The sequence below is a fragment of the Rhea pennata genome, chromosome 1 (assembly GCF_028389875.1).
Source record: "Rhea pennata isolate bPtePen1 chromosome 1, bPtePen1.pri, whole genome shotgun sequence".
NCBI classification, from domain to species: Eukaryota; Metazoa; Chordata; class Aves; order Rheiformes; family Rheidae; genus Rhea; species Rhea pennata.
In genome coordinates, this window is record NC_084663.1 from 150983717 (window position 1) to 151008964 (window position 25248).

The window sequence follows — 25248 nt, forward strand, 5'->3', positions numbered from 1 at the left end:
TTTTACTGTAAACTGTAATGAAAGTGTCTGAAGAAGGAGGTTGTCCCCAAACTACTGGGCAGCTAGATGTTTTATCTTCAAACTGAAGTGCTTAACTGAATGAAAGAGGAATATCTCCCAGTGGTACTGGATGTTTTGTTTTGGTTTGTTTCAAATTCATGCTGGTATTTGTGTCGTAATTGAATTTCATTTCTATTGGTAGGGGAGTGATATTATTTATTTTCTTTTATGTGCTTTAGGAAATCTGGAAAAAGAATCTGCAGAAAAAACAGAGAAGCTTAATAAAATTAAAGTTGTTGCTGTAAAAGCAAAGAAAGAATTAGATACCAGCAGAAAAGAGGTACCCTAAGTGCTTATTAATGTGAAAAACTGCATGTGGGATTCTGTTTTAATGACACACACTTCTTTGTAATAAGGTGCAGACTCTGAGAGAAGAATTGGAGTTGGTTCGATCAGAAAAAGATCAGTTATCCTCTTCGATGAAAGATGTCATTCAAGGAGCTGAAAGCTATAAGGTAAGATTAGAATCATGTCTACAGAAGACAGTTAAATGTCAGGAAAATACTTTGCTAAAGTATGTTTGACATGGCTATTCAGCTGCACTGAATTCTAAATAAAGGAATGTTCAGTAATGTAACTCTGCTGTCAAAAGAAAATAAGGTACTTCCTTTCTGTGGGATGTTATTTTTAGACCTCTTTAGATGTAGTATCATATGTATCAAAAAACAGGTTGCCAAGGCAAATCCGTTCTTACAAAATTTTCAAACTACATAAAATTGGGAATCAGTTAGAAAGTCTTTAAGTGGTAAAGACACAAGCTGACAATTACTGTACATTTCTGGGCACATGAAGGAGAAGCAGGTGATAGGGAACAGTAAGCATGGATTTACCAAGGATAGAGCATGTCTGACCAACCGGATTACCTGCTGTGACAAAATGACTGGATTTGTGAATAAAAAGAGAGCAGTGGATGTCATTTACATTGACTTTAACAAGGCTTTCGACAGTCTTTCATAATAGTCTCCTGTCCTAGTTAGGATGTTTGACATAGGTAGGCATCTGAATGGGTTTAAAAGAAAGAAAGGAAGAAAAAAAGAAAAGTTGAATGGCTCTGCTCAGAGTAGTGGTTAATACAACTCTGCTCAGAGCTGTATGATGCCTGGAGACTAGTAACAAGTAGGGTATTGCAGAAGTCTATACAGACACTTTTTGTGTTTAACTTCTTTGAGTGACTTGAAGTGTATGCTTATCAGTGATGCAAAACTGAACTGGGGGGAAGAGTCAATACACTTGAGGGCAAGGCTGCCATTCAGAGGGACTGGACAGCCAGGAAGAATGGGCCAACAGAGACCTTTGCATCTGTATTTGTTGAACCGAATCACACAGAAGGTTGAGGTTGGAAGGGACCTGCGGAGATAATCTAGTTCAACCTGCCTGTTCAAGCAGGGTCACCTAGAGCATGTTAGACATGGGTTGCAGGACAAGTTGGTGAGTGAGTGGCTAGGGAGCACCTGACTTGAAAAGGATTTGCGGTCTTGGTAGACAGCAAGCTCAGTGTAAGCCAAGAGTGTGCTCTGGTACCAAAGGTGGCCAGCAGCATCCTGTGTTGTATGAGTTGGAGCACAGCTAGTAGATTGAGGGAAGTCATTCTTTCCCTTTGGTCAGCACTTGCAAGATGACATTTAGAATATTACATCATCTAGTCTTGGGTACCCTAATACACAAAAAATATTGATAACCTGGGGTGAATCTAGTGGAGGGTGACCAAGATAGTTAGGGGGCTGGAATACATAATGCATGAGGCCAAGGGAGCTGAGTTTGCTCAGCCTGGAAAAGAGAAGACTTCAGGGGGGTCCTAATAGCAACCTCCTAGTACGTACAAAGAAGTTACCAAGAAAATGGAGCCAGCTTCTTTATGGCAGTGCAGAGTAAGAGACAATAATCAGAAATTGAAACAAGAAGTTCCAAATGCATGTAAGGACACAATTTTTTGCCTTGAGGATAATGAAGCATTAGAACAGGCTGACTAGTGAGGTTTTGTCACCTACTTCCTTGGAGGTTTTCAAGACCTGAAAGGACAAGGCCCTGAGCTGCCTGGTCTGACCTCACAGCTGACCCTGTTTAAGGAAGAGGCTGGGCTAGAGACCTCCTGGGATCTCTTTCAACCTGAATTACTCTGATTCTGTGGACTCAAAAGAATTTCTAACAGAGCCTATAATGGAAATATAGCTTTAGTTTCACTCTGTTTCTGATGTTGCGATGAGTTATATGCTGAACTACTAGAAAGTTAAATAAGTGCCTGAGGTTTAATGTGTACTCAAGCAAACAATGTGTATAGTAAAAATTAAAGCTTTTTCTAATGTGTGTGCGCTAAGAACCTTTTGATAGAATACGATAAACAAGGAGAACAGCTGGATTCTGAAAAAGGCAGAGCAAATAATCTTGAACGTCAGATAGATGACCTCACAAGACAGCTACAGATGTCATCCCAGGAGGTTAGTTCTATATGTGTGTCGGAGCTATTAATTAATATATATAAGTTATTGTGTCTGTCTGTTAAACTGAAGTTTCTTCCTTTGATTGTTACTGTATGTATTTTTATAACCGAAGTCCATTAGTTGAAATTCTTTGTTCCGTCCCTGCCTCCCAAATCTGGTGTCTGTCTGGGCTATGACAAACAAAATTATAGATATTCAGAGTGACTTCACTCTTTAACAAAAAGTTTAATTTACCTCACAGAAAAGAGCAGCTGATCAACACTAGCTTCAGCTGAACGTAATTCAATCTTTTTATGCCTGATACCTCCCATAGTATCAGATGGACATAACATCTGTATCAACATCAAATTTTCATTGGTCTTTCTGTGACTCTCTCTCTCATTCTTGTCATTAAATACAGTAACCTTAGTGCTAAGTTTTTTCCTTTTTTAAGTCAAAATATTTTTGTTATTTAATCAAAAGAGAATTAAAAAAAAACTAAAATAATCATGAGATTTTTACATCATTCACAAGAGTTCAAACTTTGGGGCACGTTGTGGAGTACTGTAGTAGAAGTCAAAAGAGTCTAAGATGCTAATTAAGGAGCTGCGAAACATGTTTTGTAAAGCTAACTGAAATAGTTCTGGGATTTGAGATTCAAACTGCCAAGCACAGAGAACTGCACTGCAGAACTCCGTTCAAGATACACCTGGGCCACTGTGTTCTTATAAATGGAAGCTAGTAATGAATAGCGTAAGAAGAAATAAAAAGTTGTAGCATATATTCTGACTATGATGGAGCTGAATTTTTCAGGTTGTTACAAAGTGTTTTGTAAACAAGATCACTGTTGAAGTGTTTGGCAGCTTCCTTCACTTACACCTCCTTCTTAACCTGCATGATAGAGACTGAGATAAAATACGGAAGATGTCAAAATAAACCTATTAAAATATTGCAATTGTAGCCCAAATACTCTGAACAAAATAGTCTAGCTATGCTAGTGACTTATTTTAGCCTATTTCTCAATCTTTTTCAAAACAATTAATGTGGACAGGATCTTACAACATCATAGTTAAGTAGGAGTGCTGTTTGTAAAGCAACTGCGTGGAAATCAGTGGGTTTTTTAATGTGGAATACGTGGAGTATCTTGTTGCACAGAAATTCAGCTTTTTTACACTCTTTCCACTATGATCATTTTAGCATGACCAGTTACAGTCTGCTAATGAAGACCTCCTAGCTCGTGTTGAAACACTGCAATCTAATGCTAAGCTGCTGGAAGCTCAGATACTGGAGATGCAGAGAGCCAGAGCAAAAGTTGACAAAGAACTGGAAGCTGAAAAGCTTCTAAAAGAACAGAAAACAAAGGTAATACTTCATAGAGACGGTAAGTGAGATGAAGCATTACTTTCACTTAATGTGACTTTCAGTAGAGTTCTATAAACTATTGGGTTTACTTTTTCATGGAACAAATTCCATACTTGTTGCCTGATTCAGCCTTTTTGAAGGTTCGATCTGTTCATTGACACAACTTTGCAAACCCATCGCTTAGAGTAGATTGGGGCTTGTGACAGAATGTGAAACTCCCTGATTTTTTGAGGTATTCTTTAGTGCACTGTCATTTCTTGAAGACTCCTATCTTTATTGTGCATGTGGCATATGTGTGCAAATTGGTGTACTATGCTGACATGTATTTTGAAATCAGACTGTATTACTGAAAAGTATTTAAACTTCAGGAGCATAGTGGTGCTGTCAGAGAACTAGAGGAGCTTCAGATGCAACTTCAGAAGGAAAAGAAGCATCTCCAGAAAACCATGCAGGAACTAGAGCTGGCCAGAAAGGTAGAGTAATTGTTGCTGTTCATGTTAATGTTTGACTACCAAAGGTTTGGCCCATTGTGCTATGTTGAATACTCTTGAAAGTATTCAGTGTTCTTGAAAGAACATCCACCTTGTTCTGAGGACCTTAATGCTCAAGGTATGCAAAAAGGAAGAGACAAGTTTTATCCCTGGTTTTGTGTTTAGAGACCTGAAGTGTGTGTTTTTTTATTTGGGAGGGAGGGCATGGTTACTATTTTTTTTAGCTTGTTACACAAAATACTGTGAGTAGAAATGGGACTAGAATTCTGGTCCCTGGGAATAGAATTCTGATCTCTGGAGTATTCTCTGGTACATTATCCAGAAGCTGTTTCTGTTTTAGTGAATGAAGGCGGTAGGGACTAGTACCTGCAAAACTTCTACTGGCAAAACTGCTAAAACTTGCTAAAACTAGTAACTGTTTTTCCATGTTTTTGATTCTTGTTTGAAAACGTATTAGTTACTGAAGGCATGAAAATTTGATGGGCGAGTGGATAGGTTATAAACTTTTTGTTAGCTGGAGAAAGTAGTTCTTAATGTATTTTAAGTCTTCAGCAGCAGCCAAGGCAGGTTTTCAGCTGTAACTTCACTGTGTATAACTTTCAGGATGCTCAGAAGAGTACACTAATGGATATGGAAATAGCTGATTATGAAAGGCTAGTAAAAGAACTTAATCAGAAGATTATTGATAAAGACAGTAAAATAGAAGATCTTGAGCAAGAAAAGGAGATTCAGAAACAGAAACAAGAAACCCTACAGGAAGAGATAAGTGAGTAAACAATAACAGCAGGAGTCACTATGGTATACTTAATAATGGTGTAACATACAACTCAGAAACACTTTCTCAAGTCATGACTAAGAGAAAGGATTACAGGAAATACTAAACGATTGCAAAGTCAAAATTCCTTTTCCATAAAATAAACTTGACTAGATCATAGTCGTCGTCTGGGGATTTAAAATCTGTCACGTGTTCATATGCTCTAGGTGACCCTGGCTGAGCAGGGAGGTTGGACTAGATGATCTCCAGAGGTCCCTCACAAACTTACTAATTCTATGATTCTATGATAAGTCATTTGATCTAGTACTCAGAAATAAAAGCCAAAGGGCTTACTTAATGAACTGTATTTCTTACCCATTAACTTAATCATAATTTTGGAAAGTGAGTAATTGACAGGTGGGTTCACTCTGGCATACCATTCTAATAAAATTTTACTATGTTTTTAAAATTTCATTTCTTTCTATCCTTAAGTATAAGTCTTAAAGAAAATTGCTTTATTTAGAAACCTACATGATACTTATGCTGAACTTAATCCAAGCTACTTGTTTGCAGTTCTCTTAGGAAATCTGCCAGAATTTGTTTAAATATTTTTCCAACATCTTTAAGGAAATACAGGGGGGAAGTTTCCCTTGCACATAATTGCTGTTTTCTGCATTAGAGTCACTTCAGTCATCTATGCAACAGGATGAGGAAAGAAATGCCAAGATAAAACAACTACTTGTGAAAACCAAAAAAGAACTGGCTGATTCAAAACAAGCTGTAAGTACAGCTCTTAATGTCTATATATTCTGCTTTTTAAACCAATTTTTAAAAGCTGGACTTGTAGCTGAATTATTAAGTTGCTAGATTTGGTTTGGGGTTTTTTGCTTTGTTTTTAACTAGCTAATTTTATCATGCAGGAAAATGACCACCTAGTGCAGCAGGCATCATTAAAAGGGGAGCTAGAAGCCAGTCAACAACAAGTGGACACCTATAAGGCAAGCAACTTCTTTCTGAGTAAAAGGCTCCTTATTTAAGTAATAAGGGTGTGATTGCATTAGGCAGGTGGAGCATTTACTGAAGAATGCGAACATGCTGTTTTTACACCTGGTCACTGTTCTATTTATTATGTTAACTTTGTCTTTTTGCTGCTTCCCACAGATACTTCCCCTGTAGTGTGCTTTAAATTGCCAATGTATATAGGAGCATTTAGATGATGCAGAATAAAGAAAACAATGGAAATAGAAAAGAAAGCATAAAGAGTGACAAAGATAAGCTGTTCCCATATGAGAAGATAAGTAGGCTAGAACTATTTTTCTTCCTGCCAAATTATTTTCAATCTTCATGAGCTTGGAAGAAAGATTTGAAAAATCAGATGCATTCCCATGTCAAAAGCATAAGAAGCTAAAGGAAAGTACAGCATTACAGTAGCTCCTAGCTTTGACAGTAGGCATCTCAAAGCCTTCCTAAGCTGTGGATAGCATCTAGCTGTCCTGTTTTAATAGACAATGATGAATCTTCCTTCATTAATGAAAATAATTCCTTTTTTAAGCTCATCTTATGCTTCTGGGATCTCTGCCTGTGGCAGTGGGTTTTTTCATTATTACCCATTACATGGCAAAATACTTCAAGTTATCTGGTTTATTTTAAAATATACACAGTATGAGACTTGTGCTTTCCCCTCCAACACCCTATGACTCACTTTGTTGCATTTCTGCTACAGAATTTTTTGTGCACTTTTTTTTTTAAAAACTATGAATGTTTGAGTTTCTACTAGATTTGGAAATAAGTGAAACTGTGCAGGCTGACAAGTTTCTCCCTCTGTCTAAGCTCTATTGATAGCTTCTAAAATGCACAGTTTGTGGGGCTGTTGTGCTTCTGTATGGCATCTTTGCTGCTTTTTTTTTTTTTTTCCCCAAAGAACAATAGTGACTTGAGGAAAAAAGAGCATACGTATATGAGTGCTTGTGCCTGCATAAATGCATGCATACAGAATGACAATCTTTGTATTCTCATTCAATATGTGGTCTTGGAATTTTTATTAACAGCATATAAAAATCTGTAAGAAGAGAATTAGATTTGGAGTTGTTAATTTGCTGTATTTTGAAGCTTCGTGTATAGGGTGTTCGTTGTTTTAAGAGGATAGTTAGCTTACTGCTTATTCTTTTTTATTTTTTTTTTTTAATTTTTTTTGTTCCTTTCCTTTCTCTTTCCCTTGTAAGAGAAGACTGATCAATCTGAAGCTTGTAACGGGGATAAATTTTAAATATTATTTAAATATGGAAGCTGTTCAATTAAAAAATGTAAAAATACTGTCAGTGAAGGCTTGGTAACAGGAATTGAATGTAATGAAAGGTAACAGAGGGAGGAAGGAAGAGGGGATGATTTTTCTTAACAAATGATACCTCCCATCACAGTATTTTCCTCAAGTTGTCCCTTTAAACACTCTACCTTTTATTTTTAATTAAGCACATTGTAACCTATATCCCTCCTTTATGCTATTTTTATTGGATTTTAATTTTACATTTACTCAGCTTGCGCAGAAATTATTGTAGTTAGGATTCTGTGTGCTCTGTGACATGCTCACTTGAAGGGGGAAGAAAAGTCTCTGTCATATTTGAAACTTAAGTTTCAAACTGACTTTTTCAGATTCAAGTGGCTATGCTTGCATCAGAAAAGCATAAAGTCCAGGAACATCTGCGAACTTCTTTGGAGCAGCACCAGCGTACATTGACTTCTTATCAGTTAAAAATTGCAGCCTTGCAAGAAGAATGCAGAACAGCCCAGGTACTCTGGTAGAAGAAACAAAGTTAGACCCTTTAGAAGGAGATGTATTTTACTCAGTGTCTGCTTCTCTAAACATATTTTGCAGATCTCTTATCTTGCTTACTTGTCTGTCAAAAATTGGGAACTATCCCAGTGTTTGAAGTATTTGAGTAGCAATATAGAGGACAAATGGACTCTGTCCTAATTGTTACGCATCACTTCTGATGAAATGTCTAGACTGCAGCCTTATATGCCAGTAGGTCTTTTTGTTTGCATTAGAACTGAAAATTTTGTGGTAGGGTGAAAGGGAGGGAGTTTAAGATGATCAGCAAACATATGCTGTGGAGAAAAGAGAAGTATCAATAAATCCTTAAAGAAGAGGGGGTAGGAGTAGGAACCCAAAAGACAAACAAAAATACCCTACAATGGAATATTATTTGTTCCATGTAAGAACAGTTAACATAACTATCCCTTTAAAAAAAATCCTCTATGGAAAATGAATTTGCAAGCACCTTTTAATACACTGCCTTATGAGCAGCTTTTTAATGGAAGCTGAGGTATGCATGAAATTGGCACTGTTGCTGAGTTACTCTTTGAATTATTTTTGGCCTAATATGAAACTATGTTGGTTGTTCCTGAAAGTTAACCTTTATGTTAAAAGTGCACAGGTGCAGAATATAGTAGGAATAATGTTCTGTTGAAACTGTGTTTATATAGCATACTGCACCACTCTACATGCTATTGCATGGTAGGTGCGAATAAATAATAAGATTTGAACAAAACCTCAAGAAATTTCTAAATTGTAAGAAGATGAAGTGAAATGGGCAAACTCTGTGGTTACTGCTACAGGAAACTTGCCTGAGTTGTACTGGAAAATATGGATTGCTATTTTACAAGTGCCATCTTTATTATTGAGGATTTAAGATATACTTATCCATGGTCACTTGCTCATTGATATCATGAGACTATTCAAAATACAGATCTACTGTGGTGACATGTCTTAAAGCTGTTGGGAGACCAGCTTTCCTCTTTAGGTGCCCTGCATTAAAAATAGGGGTTGTTGACACAGCAGATGGAAAATCTTGTCCAAAGGAAAGAGGGATATCAAAGCAATAGTAGGTCAGTAGAAAAGTTATGCTGACGTATAAGGGAGCATGCCAGACGACTTTGAAATATTGTACAAATACAGTTTGACTACAGGAAAAGAGAAGGATTAGTTTAAAGAAAATGCACACAAATCTTTCACGCTGCAGGAGAGCTGGAGCAGTGGTTAGTTAGGCTCAGCACTGTGGAAATTCACTTAGCAGTTCAACTGAAGAGAAATAGAATAAAATGTTCTGTTATGCAAGAGGTGGATTTTGGTAATCTCAAGAATGAGTAATTAATTCACCTGAAACTGACTCCTGTAAGCTTCTCTTAAGAGACAAGAATGAAAACCCGTGTCTGTGGTTTATTAGAGGAATACACAAGAGTATTTAAAGGTTGGTATTTTTCAGATGGAATAATTTTTACTTGCTGTATTATGCTAAAGGACAAAGCCACTTTTTTGTGGGGTAATTTTCTGTATGTCTGCAGAAACCAAACATATGTATTGGGTAAGTTTAAAAGAGAAGATGAACCAAATGCCCTTACAGAGGTCAACTAGAATATTATGCCTGCCATTATGTTACTAGCTCAAGAGTGACTCAAACATTTCTTTCATCTTTGAATTCTGACACTTGGGTAGTTTAAAAAGAAGACAGGATTATCCATTTATTTACTTATTTTTCCATCTTTGTCTTCCTTCAAAGCTATTTGATAGAAGAGTCCTTTGGTTGTGAATATCTGTTGAATGTAACTTTTGAATTTGAAAGACAATTTTTTGATAACTGGTATGTTACAATATGAGTGTCCTCTTATATTTATTTTTCAAATTTTACTATAGTTTGATTAAAAACTAAAGAAACATTGTTCTGTTATGATAACTGTCTTTTTAATTATCCATTCAAAAGAAAGAAATGCAACTTTATTTTATATTTTATGCAAGAGGCATTTCACTTCAGAGAAAATAAATGGGCAGTAGTCAATAGCACAATTTATTATGGGTTTGTTTTCTACATGATAGGTAGAACAAGCAACTGTTACTTCCGAATTTGAGAGTTACAAAGTCCGTGTTCATAACGTTCTAAAACAACAAAAGAATAGATCTGCTTCTCAGACAGAAACTGAGGGAGCCAAGCAAGAAAGGTAAAACCAAAATTATTTTATATACCTACAGAAAACACTGATTCCTGGGTATCATTTGTCAAAGACTAGCAAAGGCAAGCACAAGCAATTTCAAGTGTATAACTTTTTGCTAGAACAAGTAAAATGACAGAAGGGAGGTGGTTTGCCTCCCCAGTTTCCTTTAGTTTAAATAAAATTGAGTGGATAGCTCTGTTTTCCTATCTTGTCTCTGACCCGAGTTTCTAATTGTAGCTACAGCTGTCGAAAGAGGTCATTAATTTGTACCACACCTTAGTCTGTAGCTGGTACTATGTTAGTTTCTAATTCCTTGATTTATTTGTCTTTTGCTCAAACATTTATTTTTGAGCAGATTACCTGTTGTTGTCACAGTGCAAGAGAGAAGTGAAGTATTGGGAGGATTTTCTCTGTTTTTAAATGAGCAGAGTTAATCCTCACTTTCTGTGTAAAATTGACACATCATTTTCTCTGAAAAGCATTGAAGCAAAAACTCATTTCCAGCTAAGAGATTGCTGCTCTTCAGCTGAGCTCATTTTGAACTTTTGTAGGAAGTAAGCATTGTTTAGTGTAGATAAGGCTCTAGCTGCCACTTCAGTCATCAACTTAGACTTTTTCTATCAGATTCATGAAATAATAGGATTTTTTTCAGTTGTTACACAAGGGGAAAACTGAAAAGTTGCATTGCCAGAAGTTCTCTGAAAGTCATTTAAGCATAGTTGTAAGCCATGTAAATTCAGAGCCACTTCAGAAAATCTGTTCAAATACAAAAACAGATCTATTTGTCAAAGTAGGTCGTTGATAGCTGTCCTTGGTGACAAACTGAATCTTGATGCGTAAGATGACACAGGTAATTTCTGGCACAGATCTGAAAATAGTATGCACAATTACTGCTGAAAATCCACCAGAGGGAGACTTTTGTTAGAGGAATTAGGTGAGGGGGTTTGCTCTTCCATCTACCTCGTCTTTTCTCTGAGGCTAGCAAACTGTGAAAGTTGTATTTCTTTGTGTCTCGGCAGAATTTTAAGAAGTTGTGGTATTTTTAAGCTATTGTGAAAGAGGGTCACTTTGGAAACAAAGTAGACAGGTACTCAAATAATAAATAAGTGGAAACAGTTTTCAAAGAAATTATTTCTGGGCATCAACTCTAAAGGTTGGCTAAATGTGTAGTTTAGGAAATGATGGGGATGTCTGCATACAAAAATACAGAAAGCATAGAGTAAGAACATGTTTGACTTACAAAAGGAGAAGAAAGTCTGCTTTTGATTTGTGATCAGCAGCGTTTACCCATTTTTATGGATTGATGTTGCTTTCTGTTCCTTTGGTGAAAATCTCCTCCAACCACCCTCCTCTCTCCTGTGTTCAGTCTCATCAAACTGATATGTTTATTAAACAAACAAACTTCCCTCCCTTTGAAGCAGAAATTGATTTTTCCTATCTGCATCTGATGTTTTACTCTCCTTGTTTTATTTCTCTGAACTTCTTCAAAGTAAAAGTTACAGTAGTCACACTTTCTACCCCATTAGTTGTGTTTCCAGCCGTTCAGATAGGATATGATCAATCTTTTTGCAGCTGTGATGAAGTTCAGTCAGAACTCTCATAATAGTCATGTTTTAGGATTATTGTGGTTGTGCTACTGCATTGCTTGGAAAAAAGTACAGATTAATTCAGATCAGCTACCCAAAATGTTGTGGATGTAATGTAGGTTATGAAATAACATAATTCTCTTTAAAATTTATTCTTTTCATTTTTCCGCTTGTAGAGAACACTTGGAAATGATGATAGATCAACTTAAAGTTAAACTACAAGACACACAGCATAATTTACAGATCAGTGCAGCTGAACTCCAAGCATTGCAGTCTGAGCATGACACCCTGCTGGAAAGACACAATAAGATGCTGCAAGAGACTGTTGCAAAAGAGGCAGAACTCCGGGAAAAGTATGGTTGTTTGAATAGATACAGAAATTTTGTTTTGTGGGAGCTTTCTAAAGCCTGGGCATGCATCTGGTCTTGAACTGTGCTTCCCAAGAAAAGGGCATAATTGTTGAGAAAGTTAAAAAGAATTTTCAAAATAATTGTTTGCTACTCTTCGTCAACCTTCAGAAGTTTCAGCAATGAAAACTACGCAGCAGCCAGAGTTTGAGGTTTCTGCAAGTTTTCTACCTTCCTATTTAACTATCACATTTAAAAAAATATTTAAACATACTGATTTTAGTAACTATTTTTAAATGTGATGCTCATCAATACACCTGTGTCAGAATGATCAACTAAATTTTATGTACCCATTTTCTGTGAGGGAAATAACCTAGTTATAGGCAGAGCAAACAATTTAATTGACAGAATATACAGTCCTTTGTGTACCAAATGGCAGTCTTATGGAAGATAATGAAATACCTGCTTCTCACAGTCCTGACTTGTTATTTCTCGCAAAGTGAAAGAAATCTATATTATCTGTGTCTCATCTCAAAAAATCACAAGGGTATGGGGGTACCTAATACTAGAGCTCTCAAAAGAACCTTTCCTTGGCTTTGCCTTTTTTTTTTTTCTTTTAAGGTTACACAAACTCACATGAGACAGTTGTTGGAAATTACAGCTTAGTCTTAGGGATTTTCTGACTTGTCTGTCTTTGCACTGTTTCATCTGTTCCTTGTGTTCGCATGATGATGCACTGTAACCAACCAAGTCATGTCTTTCTGCAGATGTTTAGAAACTGCCTATATCACTGTAGGTTACCTGTATACCCACATAAACTAGCTCCTGGCTGCTAAGGCTAAATTTCAGTTTGCAGGCTTTTAAGGGTAAATCCCATGATTAGTTTTTCTGTATGTGCACTTGTTTAATTACTCTTTGACAGTATTGCTTCTGGAGTGCCTCCAAACTGAGTACAACTGCTATGGTATAGACTGTTTTTGTGTGTGTGTGCACTGGATTTTGAAGCTAAAAAAATCCATCTTAGCTTCTTGGAACCTTATGTTTTTGAAAGTCCTGCATAAATGTTGGTAAATGTTAAAGGAAGAAAAATATAAGATATGTGACCTGACCTGTGCAACACTAGTTAACAGTCATACTGCAGTTTCAGATTTTAAGAATGTGTAAACCAGAGTGTTTCCAATACTTACTTTTTTTTCTTTTTTTTTTTTTTTTAAGATCTTTGCATTTTGTGTTCTGAAATAAAACCAAATATTCATTTAGCACAATACCTTCATATGATAGGGAATAAATACATTTTTTTTCAGTCCCATGTTTGTTTTTTGAAAAGAGAAATTTAAATGAGAAAAAGTTGCATGATTATAGACACAAAAATTAAAACTACTACTCTGAAAGCTGTAACACAAAATTCACCGTCAGATTTTTGTTGTTTCTTGTGTTTTGTGTGTACACTGTTTTCAGGCTCTGCACAATACAGTCTGAGAACATGGTCATGAAAACAGAGCATGCCCAGACTTTGAGTCAGCTGACAGCTCAGAATGAAGCTCTCCGGAACAATTTCAGAGATCAAGTCAGGAACCTGCAAGAAGAGCACAGGAAAACAGTAGAGACGCTTCAGCAACAGCTGTCCAGGGTAGAAGCCCAGTTCTTCCAACTCAAGAGTGAACCAAATGCTAAAGGTAACTTTCAATCATAAAAACAGGTTTTCTTGGGATAGATGCAAATTTGTGTAGCTGAGACAGAGTCTGAAAGTTCACTGCTATGGATGGGTCTCTAATACACATGAAACTTTTCCCAGAGAATTGGCAGCATGCCATATAAATCCACTAATATCAAGTAAAGAAAGGGTCTTTTGTTATTACTGTCACTTCAGAATCAGCATCGTTTCTCTTTCTTCAGTATCTTTGTTGTCAGAAAGGTGGAGGAAAAATGCTTGTAATGATGTGCTCTTACCAGTTTGTCTCAGATTTTGGAGTTTACTGGACTTTGGCTAAATTCTTAACAAAGTTTGATTGCATTGTATCAGTTTAACTTTAGTAACCTTAAAAATAAAAGTATAAATATATTTAAAAAGTACTTCAACTTGACACAGTAAAATCAAAAGTTAAGACTCATACAGCAGGTGTACGAATAGTGAACATATTGTTGAAGTCAGGCATTTGTTTGCCAAGCAGTGGTAGCAGTTCAAGAAATTACTCTTTCCGTATTTTAATGTCTCAACTGCAGTGCAGTAACTGATTGCACTGAAGCAGCAGGAAAACATGTTAAATAATAAAACAGGCTTATTTACATCACCTGCAGGACTACTTCAAAGAAGTTAATTCTAATTTGCATGAAAAATGCTTGGTGCTCTTGTCATAATTATAACACATCTGCAGGCAGAACTGCATGAAATTAACATTACTAATCAAATGTAGATCATAGAATGGTAAGGTTGGAAGGGGCCTTTGGAGATCATCTAGTCTTACCCTCAAGTGTAGCCCATACAGGGATTGAACCCGCGCCCTTGGCATTAGCAGCACCACACTCTAACCAACTGAGCTAAACAAATAGCTTTGATTTTAAGTGGTTATTTGGAGGAGAAAGGATATAGTTTTTATTGTAAATGGTGGGTGTATATCTTATTTTCTCCTTCTTCACCCTGCCTCCCCCTGCCTTTTAGAAGACTGCATTTTATATACTCTTCTGTAATTTAAGACAGTCACACCTATGAAGTAGCCTGGTCCGTTTCCTTCTGATGACAAACATCAGTGGTTATCTTTCAGGTCCAGCTGTTTCAAATCCAACAACAAAGAACTTAAGAGAACGGCGAAACACTGACCTTCCTCTTCTTGATATGCATGCTGTAGCTAGGGAAGAGGGAGAAGGCATGGAAACAACTGACACAGAGTCTGTCTCTTCTGCCAGCACCTATGTACCATCCTTGGAACAACTTTTGAACTCCCCCGAAGCAAAACATGGTAAATAGAATGTGTGGCTTTTCAAAGCATTTGCCTATATTAGTTACAGAAATTTGTACCCTCAAAATATCTGAGAAAATTATGTTTTCATGCTTTCAGGTTTAAGGCACCAGTCTATTTGGTGCCACTGAGTATACAGTGTCCTGAGCTTCAATATGATTTTTGTCCTTGAGTGAGGGCTAACAATAAAATGTTGCTACAAGATTTTATGATTTGAATATTCCATATATATTGACTTCCTAACGGGAAAACAATGAACAAGTCAGTAAATCTGTAAATAGTTAAAGGACTTGGAGTATTCTGGACTAGTCTCTACTAGAGACAGTTGCATATTGATCTAATTCATTTAATGAAAGGAATCTTTGTTTGTCTTGTGGCTGAGTAGAACAGGAATTAATTGATAGGTTTTTTTTTTTTGGTTAAATGATAGCCAGCTTGAAGAATGATGTCTTAAGACAAAAAGTAGAAAAATATAGAGTAGTATTTAATTAGGTTTAAGAAGTCTATTGAAGACTTCTGGAGAAATTTTGAAAGTTCCCATCTATGAGTTAGTAATGAGGGTTAAAACAAAACCACGTGTTCTGGCTTACTTTGAACTGATTCACCGATCTGCTTCCAAAACATTTACGTATATAAAAGTAGATAACAACCTGAACATTCAGCAGCAGAAATGATAGCTGTTAATTTGGAAGTCTGACTTTGTGTAGATTTTATTTCCTATATAGACCTAAAACTACATTATTAAAGTCCTAATGTCAATTTAGTATCATAAAGTAAGTGTAAATGGTTTATCATTTTCTCAGTTTTCTTTTCCAATTAATTGCAGAGCCACCTCAGTGGCAAACAGAGCTGACCAAGGATGAACTGATTCAGAAGCTAAACACAACAGCGAAGAGTGCTGATCACTTGAATATATTACTTCGTGAATCAGAAGCAACCAATGCAATCTTAATGGAACAAATCAAGGTTAGCAGACACTGGAAATGTGAGAACAGCTCTAACTTCTACAGTCTATGCCCCAGACTAAATGTTTAATACCAAATATCTTTCAGAAAATTCCAACATTTAAAAATTTGTTGATTAGAGAAAGTTAACTTGGTGTTTGGGGGAAAGAGGTGTCTATGCTTTATTTTGCAGGGCTAATTAGCACTTCCAAAGTGCCTCAATAACCACACCCACCAGCTTCCTAAGGGTTTTTGGAGGGTGGGGTGACCGTTTAAAATCAAAACCCTCAGAGTCTGAGGTTTTAACATCTAATCAAGAGCCTTTCACTGTTTTCACTCAGACAAAAACAGCACATTCCAAGAGAAATGTTATGTCAAGTTTCTCCTTCTGTAACCCTTTTTAACCGGTTTAAGTTAAAAGGTGTTTTAAGACATACAGGCACTAATAGAATTTGGTTTGATTTGATTGTACCTCCTTGAGCTTTCTGGGAACATTTTTGAAGCAACCGATTAGCTAAGCATGCTAAGCTTTCTTATATAAATTGCTTCATAATTAATTTTGTTAAACTTTTGATCCAGTTTGCATATTTAGCTGTTCAATTTTTAATCCTGATCACTGAAATGGAATGGTTAAGTTATTCTACTAAGGAGATATACTATTATTTTAGATCAATACGAAATTATTTCTGTACAATATTGTCACCTCTTTGGGTTTCATTCATTACCAAGTATGTTGATGAGCTCATGCTGTTCTTTCAGAAGCAAGTTGCATAACTTGCTCTGTTTTTCAAAAGGCTTTTGTTCAATTATCCATTATATGAAGCAAAGAATATTGTATGTTTTTTTCATCTGCAGCTTCTTAAGAGTGAAATAAGAAGATTGGAAAGAAATCAAGAGAGAGAGAAGTCTGTGGCTAACCTAGAATACTTGAAGAATGTTCTATTGCAATTTATATTTCTAAAATCAGGAAGTGAGAGAGAGAGGCTTCTTCCAGTAATAGATACCATGCTGCAGCTCAGCCCAGAAGAGAAAGGAAAGCTAGTTGCAATTGCCCAAGGTATGCCCTTATGTTCAAAACATTGACTTAAAAAAAAGTGAATATAGAAAAGACAACTGAAGTTTTGTGCTTTAATTTACATAGACGTTTGTGCTATTCCGCTTTGTGTTTCTCAGTGCCAATAAGCTAGTAATAAGCGAGGGAGTTAGTATTAAAACTTTCATAAAACAGAACAAATACCCCAAAGTATAAATAAAATTAAGGTAAAGGTATAACTACTTCTGAAATAATTATATATATTTGCTTGACTTTAACAAGAGAAGGTTTATGTTTGTTTGGATTTTTCTTTCTTAGAAAAATGAGTTCGTATTTTGAATAAAATTAGAGATTTCTGCTAAAGTGACATGAAAGTAGAGGTTCCTATAAATGGATGGGGGTTCTTTCGGCATATGTTATGAAAAGATACTAGAAGTGGTCCTCACAAGGCCATATTGCAGATCTAATATTTAGTATCAGTATGTTAGCTTTGAAAAATCACTTCAGCAGAACTTAATTTTAGTTTAAGACATATAGAGACTTGGAAAGGAAGGAGAAGAGTTAAGCCTTTGTAAGAAATTAACCCAAAAAGCTGACTGAATAATAGTGTTCTGGCCCCTGTTCAGATATTCTATTTTCAGATTTGTCCTCTTAAACTTTTTAAGTGATTCTCTGCACCTTTTCAGTAAGGTGTAGCTGCTTGTACTTCATGAGCAGCTGACCTGTACTTTATTTAAAAAAAATTATATTGAGAAAAACTCAGTGCCACAATCCTTATTAATGTGGGATATTTTTTCACTGATTATTAGTGCTTAAAAGTAATGCTTTGCGTGAAAGGATTTGCATTTGGAAAGATAAGAGGTAAATTATATCCATAGAATCGGGATGTTCTGTTAATGAATGCTGACTGAATTTTTCAGGGAAAGCTGATAAGAATTTTAAGAAGCTCTTTAAAGTACCCAAAATAAAGTGTACATGATGGTAAAAATGCATGTACATGACTTCAGTAACCTGAGTGTGAGTACTGAGTGTTGTTACCTTGTCAGCAAGTTTACAAGGACAGCATTTGAAAACTGACAAAGGGGAGAAAAAAATCAAGGTCACCAAACCAAATAATTCAATGTCTAGTTTCATAAACTTAAGGTACGTTTTTCTTTTCCTTCAGGTGACGAAGAAAATACCTCACGGTCCTCTGGGTGGGCTTCGTACCTCCACAGCTGGTCAGGACTTCGATGAGACAGTAGAAATACCCATTTTTTAAATATATTCCACAGCTGCACAAACAGAAATCTTAATGTAGAGGAGTAACTCATAAGAATTGTAGCATTGACCAATATATTTTTGTTTCCCTGTGTTATTTTGAGCTTTGTAGACTAGTCTAAGAAGCCCTCAGTTCTGAAAGACTGTCCTGTTTTATGTCCTGACAGCAATGATCTACTTAGTTCTCTTGTAAGCATTTTAAAAAAAAAGAAAAAAAGATGATGATCAGAAGCATATGAGAAGTGACAAATTGATTGTAAGTTATTTGGAAACAGAGTTTGACAAATCTGTGACGGGTCTTGTGATACTGGTTTAAAACATAATGTAGTAACTGGAATAACTAGACTTTTAGACTTAAAGCATTTTGAAGTGTTCACAGTTTTTCACATATTTGCTTTCAGCTTACTACTCCGTATGGTTCATGCTATTTTCTGCATGTTGAAGAAGCTAAAAATCAAGGTAATTCCTCTCTGTAGTGACACTTAAATTCTTGAAAGATCGTTTCCAAGCAGAAATGATATTTTCTGTTTTGAGCTGACTAAAAGCTTAGTCTTGGTTATGCTTTTGTGCTAAAGGTTAATTGAAAATAGGAAGGTGAAGGTCTACAAAATGTTGTATTATAAAATATAATGTTTGACACACCTAAAGTGTGGTACTGTGGTAGAGATCAACAGCAACTGTGGAAGTCTCAGGATGTTACTGGGAGAATCAGAGGTCATAAGTGAGCTGTAACTTCACAAGAAGGGGCTTAAACTGTGACTTTTAAACCTCAAGCTGAAAGTCACAAAGACTGGGAAGAAGCATAGCATCACTCTTTAGTGATGCCTATGCTTGAGTGAAAAGACCACTTACACTGACTTAGTCATACAGAGACAGTAAAGGAAGAATCTCAGTTTATAGGCCAGCTTCCTAAGAATAATTTCTGAGAGAAAGGAAAAAGCATTTGCTGGTAGGTACATGATTGAAGAAGTCGCATCCTTCTCTCTCACTTCTCTGTGTTTACACACATCTTCTTTGCACAGCTTGTTTGCACAGGTGATTTAGGCTCTGTTCCAGGTTCTTCAGAAGAAGAAGAAAAAAAAAACATCGCTGCTATAGAATATGAACACAGCACTTCTTTCTTCAATCTTCTTTTTGTGTTTCTAGCCTATGCTACCTTTCACTATCTTAATTTATTTGTATATTAGTAAAATATGTACACCTGCTTGTACATCCTGCTCATCTTCCAACTGGAGTCTTTTAATTTTTTCATCGCTCTTTATTTTTCATCTCCTCTGTGCTGTTTTACAGTGTTAAGTCATTCCCTGGAATATATACTAAATTGTGTTCTTTCTTTCCTAGTTGAGGCCCTGAGGAAGTCATTTTCACTTAAATATTACCTTATTCAGGACTGAGATTAATCTGGACATAAGAGCAGAAAAAATTAGCCCACTTTGAGAATAAACTGTTCAGCAACTGTGCTTTTGGCTTCTTCATTTTTTGGCTTCTTATGTATATTTCAGCACTTAGCTGACAAAGCCAAAGGTCTTTATTTGGATTAATTATTTTCTGCACAGTTTTAAGTACCTTCCCTCCTCTAACTGGAAACATTTGGTGTGGACTTTCAGATCACAGAACTGTCATTTGGGAGAGCAGGGATGAGTCTCTTGGGCATCTGCAGGCTGGAAAAATAGAGCCAACATGAGGCTACATTCAGGCTTTCTTTCACTGCTTTTGAAACCATAACCATATCTTCAGCATTGATGACTCACTCCATATCTCAGATGTTTAATTCCAAACTCTATAATTTGCCTCTGGACTCCATTAATGTTATTTAAAAGTGTGCCAGACCAGAGCTAGAGGAAAAGGGGTTTCAAATATGCATTAAAAAAATAAGTGCAAGTCATTGCTGCTGCAGTTTTAACAATGGAAGCACATGAGTGAAATGGTATGACTTTTTTTAATCAAATTCAGTTTGTTGCTGACCTGATTTAGTCTTTTCTGCATGTCTGCTCAACTTTCAACAGCTGTGACAACTTCTCTTAAAATGCACATATTTCAGAACTGTAGATTATTTAACATTGTAAACTGTGAATAAATATATATAAGTATCATATATCCCTGGCTGTATTTAATACCAGTTGCTCATTGACTTTTCTTCAGGTCGGAGTTGCATGCTCACTGATTTTAGTAGATCTCAAGTATTATACTTCTGAATGTAATGGACACCTCTTGCATTACTATATTTGTTTTTTACTTCGGAAGTTTAAGGTCTTGAAAGATTAATGTAAAAATATTTTAGTAACTATAGAATACAATTTAGTAGCAGTTCAGGTTGCCAGAACTTGCCTTTGTGGCAACTGTCTGAAGAAAGCAAATATATCAAAATCTAAAATGCACTTGCAGTAAATGGCATAGAATGTTGACTGGAAGCAGGATTATTTTGCATAGTAAACATTTTATATTTCATATATTTGCATTTGTAATATATAGCACTCTAGCTGTGATTTACTGTCAAAAAGTAATCTAAAATTATAACTCGTACTGTTGTTCCTTGGCATATTGTGGTGCTCTTTCTTGGAAGAGCAATGTGGCTTTGCTTTCTGTTTTTATGATTGTTTTTTACAGTGCCGTAGTTGTTAGGATGTTTCCCAGAAAATGTAGCCCATGCCCAAAGAGTTTATAAGCTTAGGACCAAATCTTACTCTTCTATCAGCCTACCTTCAGCCCAACCTTAAGGAGATCACAGACATTCTAAAAACAAACAAACAAACAAATCCTCTAGCTATTGTCGTTATGTAGAGTATATGTAGAAAGCAGGTAAATAACCAAAAATGGGAGGGCTTCTGAGTTCCCAGGCCTGGGTGTGCACTGTGGCGGCCCTCTGTATACTGGCTGCTTACGTGTACTGGATTGGCAGCAGTATATGCCTTCTGTGTTCTTGCCTTCCACAGAACGGATAGCCATCTGTGCACGCTAAATATGCTCCAAAAGAAAAACAGGAAGGCAAGAACTTGTAAGGCTGTAGTGTAGATGTGGTTAGTTGGATTTGGGGTTCAGGGAACGGCCAAAGGGAACCAATATTAGAGGTCATACATTTGAGTGGCGGGGGGGAGAGGTGCTTCCCCCTCTTCTTTTCTCAAAGCATAATTGAGAGGCTATGTGGTTAGATTCCATTCTAAATTCTGATCTTCCGTATCTCCCTCCATCCTTTTCCTCTGTTTTTTTTTTTTTTTTTTTTTTTTATCTTGAAATTGTGGAGAGATCTTTAGAAACTTGTGTTTATAAGGATGTTCTGAGAAGTTCTGAAAGCAGCTTTACTGCCTATGCTTTGACTTGTGCCTTGAGTTCACCTGGTGCACCAATACTTTCTTAACTTCACCTAATAGTTCTACTGTTGCTGGTACTGTGAAAATGCCTTTCAGAACCTTGCAAATAGTGGTTACCTCCCACTAACTGAGACATCAAATGTATAAAGAGGTAAAAATAAGTATTTGTTGCAGTAATTTCAGAATTATTAGTCTGACTGTATAAAAAGTGGTTTGGTTGGAAACATGACTCAAAGCAGTGATATCCTTTCCATGTGGCATCACTTCAATAAAATTCATCTTTACTCAGCTGTGTACCTTTTTTGTTTTGTCTTCCCCTCAAATGCCTGTTAGCTGAGAAAATGATAATTAGTTGATTTGTTTCAAGGCAGAAAATAAGGGGATATTTACTGTAGTATTTATTAGAGAAAAGAGTGTATCGATCTACTGTAGAAGGGCCACTGTTGTAGCAGTGCAGTCTTTACTTTTGAACACAATAACCATGTTCTATATTTCTGTGTACTGGATACAAGAGAAATAAATAACTTTTTTTTAGAAAAAATACAGTTTTCAAAAAAGATGGCAGATTTAGGTTATTTCAGATGTGTTACTAGATTGCTAGAGATAATATCTGACATGGAGGGGGAGGAGGGATGCAGAAAGTATTAATATGCTTTTAAAAAGGTTTGCATTTAGATTTTTCATCTTATAAATCAGCAACGTTGAATATCTTGCTAATAGCACTCAACTTCGAAGTAATTCTTGTATGTAACTACCTCTTTTCTAATTCCCTGTGATGCTTTCTGGATATCTACATAGCCATCCTAGGGCAAAAAGATAATAGTCTACAAATAAATATGTTGGTACAAACATTTTTTTCACAAGTGAGAGCTTGATGTGTTTCTCTCCTCAGCAGTTTTTTTAAGGTATGATTATTCTGCAAACATATGGTCATGGAGAGGATGATGACATGAGAAAAGGTGTTGACATAAGAACAAATGGGTATAAAACAGTCAGTTTAGAAAGCGTGAAGTTTAAAGTGAATTTCTAACCTGAACAGCTTCCACATAAATACATATGTGCTTAGAGGAAGGGAAAGAATATTCTGGCTACTGTTGGAACTGAACTTAATCTGTAATATATTGGCTTGGAAGGGTGAGAGGGCAGATTTTTGCGGCAGTTCAGGAGAGTTCTTCCAGCCTCATGTTCCTCTGGCTCATCCTACTGATGAAAGCTGGACTAAATAATAAAGATAGAGGAGAGGAAAATAAAGTAGAAATATACAGCAATTAAATACTCATTGGTATTAACAAATAACTCTATTTGCTAACAGTTGATTGCCTGTAGGCTTCTTGTGAAGAAAAAAAGCTAAAAATAATCCGTGTTAGCACTAATGTGCTATTTTGGGCATAGTCCCAGTCCTTTTATAATAGTCTTTCAAAGTGTTTTAAACTCATAGGCAGTGGATAGCAGCCCTATATACATATAAGGCTCTTTAAGGTTGTTTTTTATTATTATTTATTTATTTATTGCTTCTCTTGGAAGCCTTAATGGCTTGAAAATTGAATTTTCTTCTGAGAACACTCAAACTTTTTCCTAAGTGGATATACATGTTACTTGGATTTCTTGTCCTTTGTAGCATATAAAACATCTGAGATTAAAAACCACGGAAACCATTATATAATGCCATAAAAGACTTTCACCTAAATACTGTTTTACTGTCATTATTCCCTTTTGAGGAGTTATGTTGCTGATGCTCAGCATTAGTTTTGGCAATGCAGAAAGCTAACTATAGCATTTTGACATTTACTATCTAAATATTTATATAGAATAGTTAATGCCTCCCACTGTGAGTAGTCACATGATTTACTTAAACTTGCAACCACAGCAGTCTGCGTTAGGCTGGCAACCTTTGCACGAAGACAGACGAGTGTCCAGTCAGCGCCGCAGGCAGGGCACCGCAGCCTCTGGCAGGGCGGACAGAGAAGCAGCCAGAGGCAATAAAACCTTAAAACAGCTCCTGCTGCTAATATGATGACTCTGTGTCAGTGCCCTAACATCTCTACCAGCCTGCCTTTGCCGAAACTGGTTAAACCAGTTGTTTGTGAAAAGTTAAATAAGGGATGGTGGATATATACTTTTCCTGCAGGAGGACAGATTTTTGTAATGTTCTGTGGAGGACTTGGACACTGACAAAGGACTTTAAATAGAAAAAATTGCATGCTTGCATTATGTTATGAGTTGTTTTTTCCCCTGCTACTTATCCCAGCAGTAGGAGTTAGCCAGCTGTTTGACTGCCTCCTGTGCTTCCTGACCCTTAAGGCACATTTTCTCTATTTGGAGGACTTTAGCATCAAGCCTCCAAATAATCATTAAAAATAGTAAACAGACTGAATGAGCTAACAGAAAGACTTGCAATCCTGGACTCACAACAGGGAGCATTATCTGTTGCTATTGCATATACAGTTGTAATTTATTCCATCAAATTGTCCACCTCTCTGCAAAGATTTATTTTCAATGGTGGTACCATGGATCTTGCAATAGATAGAAATGCCTGTGCTAAAATACTGTCTTTATGCAATAGAAAAGGAAGGGATTTGTTAGCAGGAGCTGCCATCAGGTGTGCTCCCTAGCTTTTCTAGATGAACAGTAATAGTTTTGAAAGACTTTTTTCTGATGGGTGGGTTAGGAATTTGGGGTGGTTCAGAAGTAATTTATTTTTTATAATAGGTGGAGCATAATGAGAACAGCATGATGAATAGAAAGGATAACTGTACTAAATAAGCTTTTTATAGCTTTATTTATGACGTTGAACAAGGTTTCTGTTTGGAATAGACACGCTGAACTTTTTTTTTTAAAAGCATCACTGAAAACAAACATTTGTTGACAATTCTCCACATTTCTCTGTTATATGCAAGTTGTATACAACTTTAGATAAAAATGTAAGCATAACATCACGAAGACTAAAAGTCAGTGTTACTTTTGAAAATACTGTAGGAATTTTGGCTTTTTCTGTAGTCATTAGCGTTTCCATCCAATTGCTCACTTTGTCATGAAGCAGAAATTTATACTGCTAAATACAGAATTTAAATGATTAATTTTGCAGATTTTTGAGACTGGCAAAACTGATATGCCTGTTCTTGTACTGTTACCTCCCCATCCTGTACTATTACCTCCCCATCCTCCAGGAAGAGGTGAAGCCAAATATGCTAGAAGTCTAGCCAGGTTTTGAATATCTCTGAGCATGGAGATTCCACAACTTTTCTGGGCAAACTGTTCCCAGTATTCCTGCTGGATCCAGCGCTCTAGATGTAGCCTCACCAGGGCTGAGTAGAAGGGAAGGATCACCTCCCCTGACCTCCTAATGCAGCCCTGGATGGCGTTGCCTTCTTTGCTCTGAGGGCATGTTGCTGGCTCATGTTCAGCTGGCTGTCCACCAGGACACTCAGGGCCTTCTCTGCAAAGCTGCTTTTGCAGCTGGCTGGCCCGCAGCCTCTACTGGAGCATGAGGCTATTTTTCCCCAGGTGCAGGACTTGGCACTTCCCTTTGTTGAATTTCATGAGGTTCCTGTTGGCCCATTTCTCCAGCCTAGAGAGATCCCTCTGAATAGCAGTACAACCATCTGCTGTATCAACCACTCCTCCCAGTTTTGTTTTCCCAAATTTGATTTTGCTTTAATAAGGAAGTCAAAGTGATGACTAAAACAAGTCTGTACATACTCTGAGTAAGCTATATGCTATTTTAAAAAATAGCAAAAATATTT

The 25248-nt window shown here is 36.5% G+C and overlaps 1 protein-coding gene across 1 annotated transcript in view; it reads left to right on the top strand.

Moving 5' to 3' along the window:
* GCC2 (GRIP and coiled-coil domain containing 2) overlaps positions 1-21793 on the top strand; it is a 32047-nt gene extending 10254 nt beyond the window's left edge. Inside the window, exons 8-23 of the mRNA XM_062601646.1 lie at positions 240-340; positions 417-515; positions 2376-2495; positions 3675-3839; positions 4208-4312; positions 4934-5096; positions 5764-5864; positions 6005-6082; positions 7734-7871; positions 9955-10076; positions 11833-12009; positions 13462-13679; positions 14766-14960; positions 15787-15926; positions 16760-16961; positions 18103-21793. Coding sequence (XP_062457630.1) covers positions 240-340; positions 417-515; positions 2376-2495; positions 3675-3839; positions 4208-4312; positions 4934-5096; positions 5764-5864; positions 6005-6082; positions 7734-7871; positions 9955-10076; positions 11833-12009; positions 13462-13679; positions 14766-14960; positions 15787-15926; positions 16760-16961; positions 18103-18173 — 2195 coding nt within the window. The 3' untranslated portion in view covers positions 18174-21793. The remainder of the gene's footprint in view (positions 1-239; positions 341-416; positions 516-2375; positions 2496-3674; positions 3840-4207; positions 4313-4933; positions 5097-5763; positions 5865-6004; positions 6083-7733; positions 7872-9954; positions 10077-11832; positions 12010-13461; positions 13680-14765; positions 14961-15786; positions 15927-16759; positions 16962-18102) is intronic.
* Positions 21794-25248: the final 3455 nt, after the last annotated feature.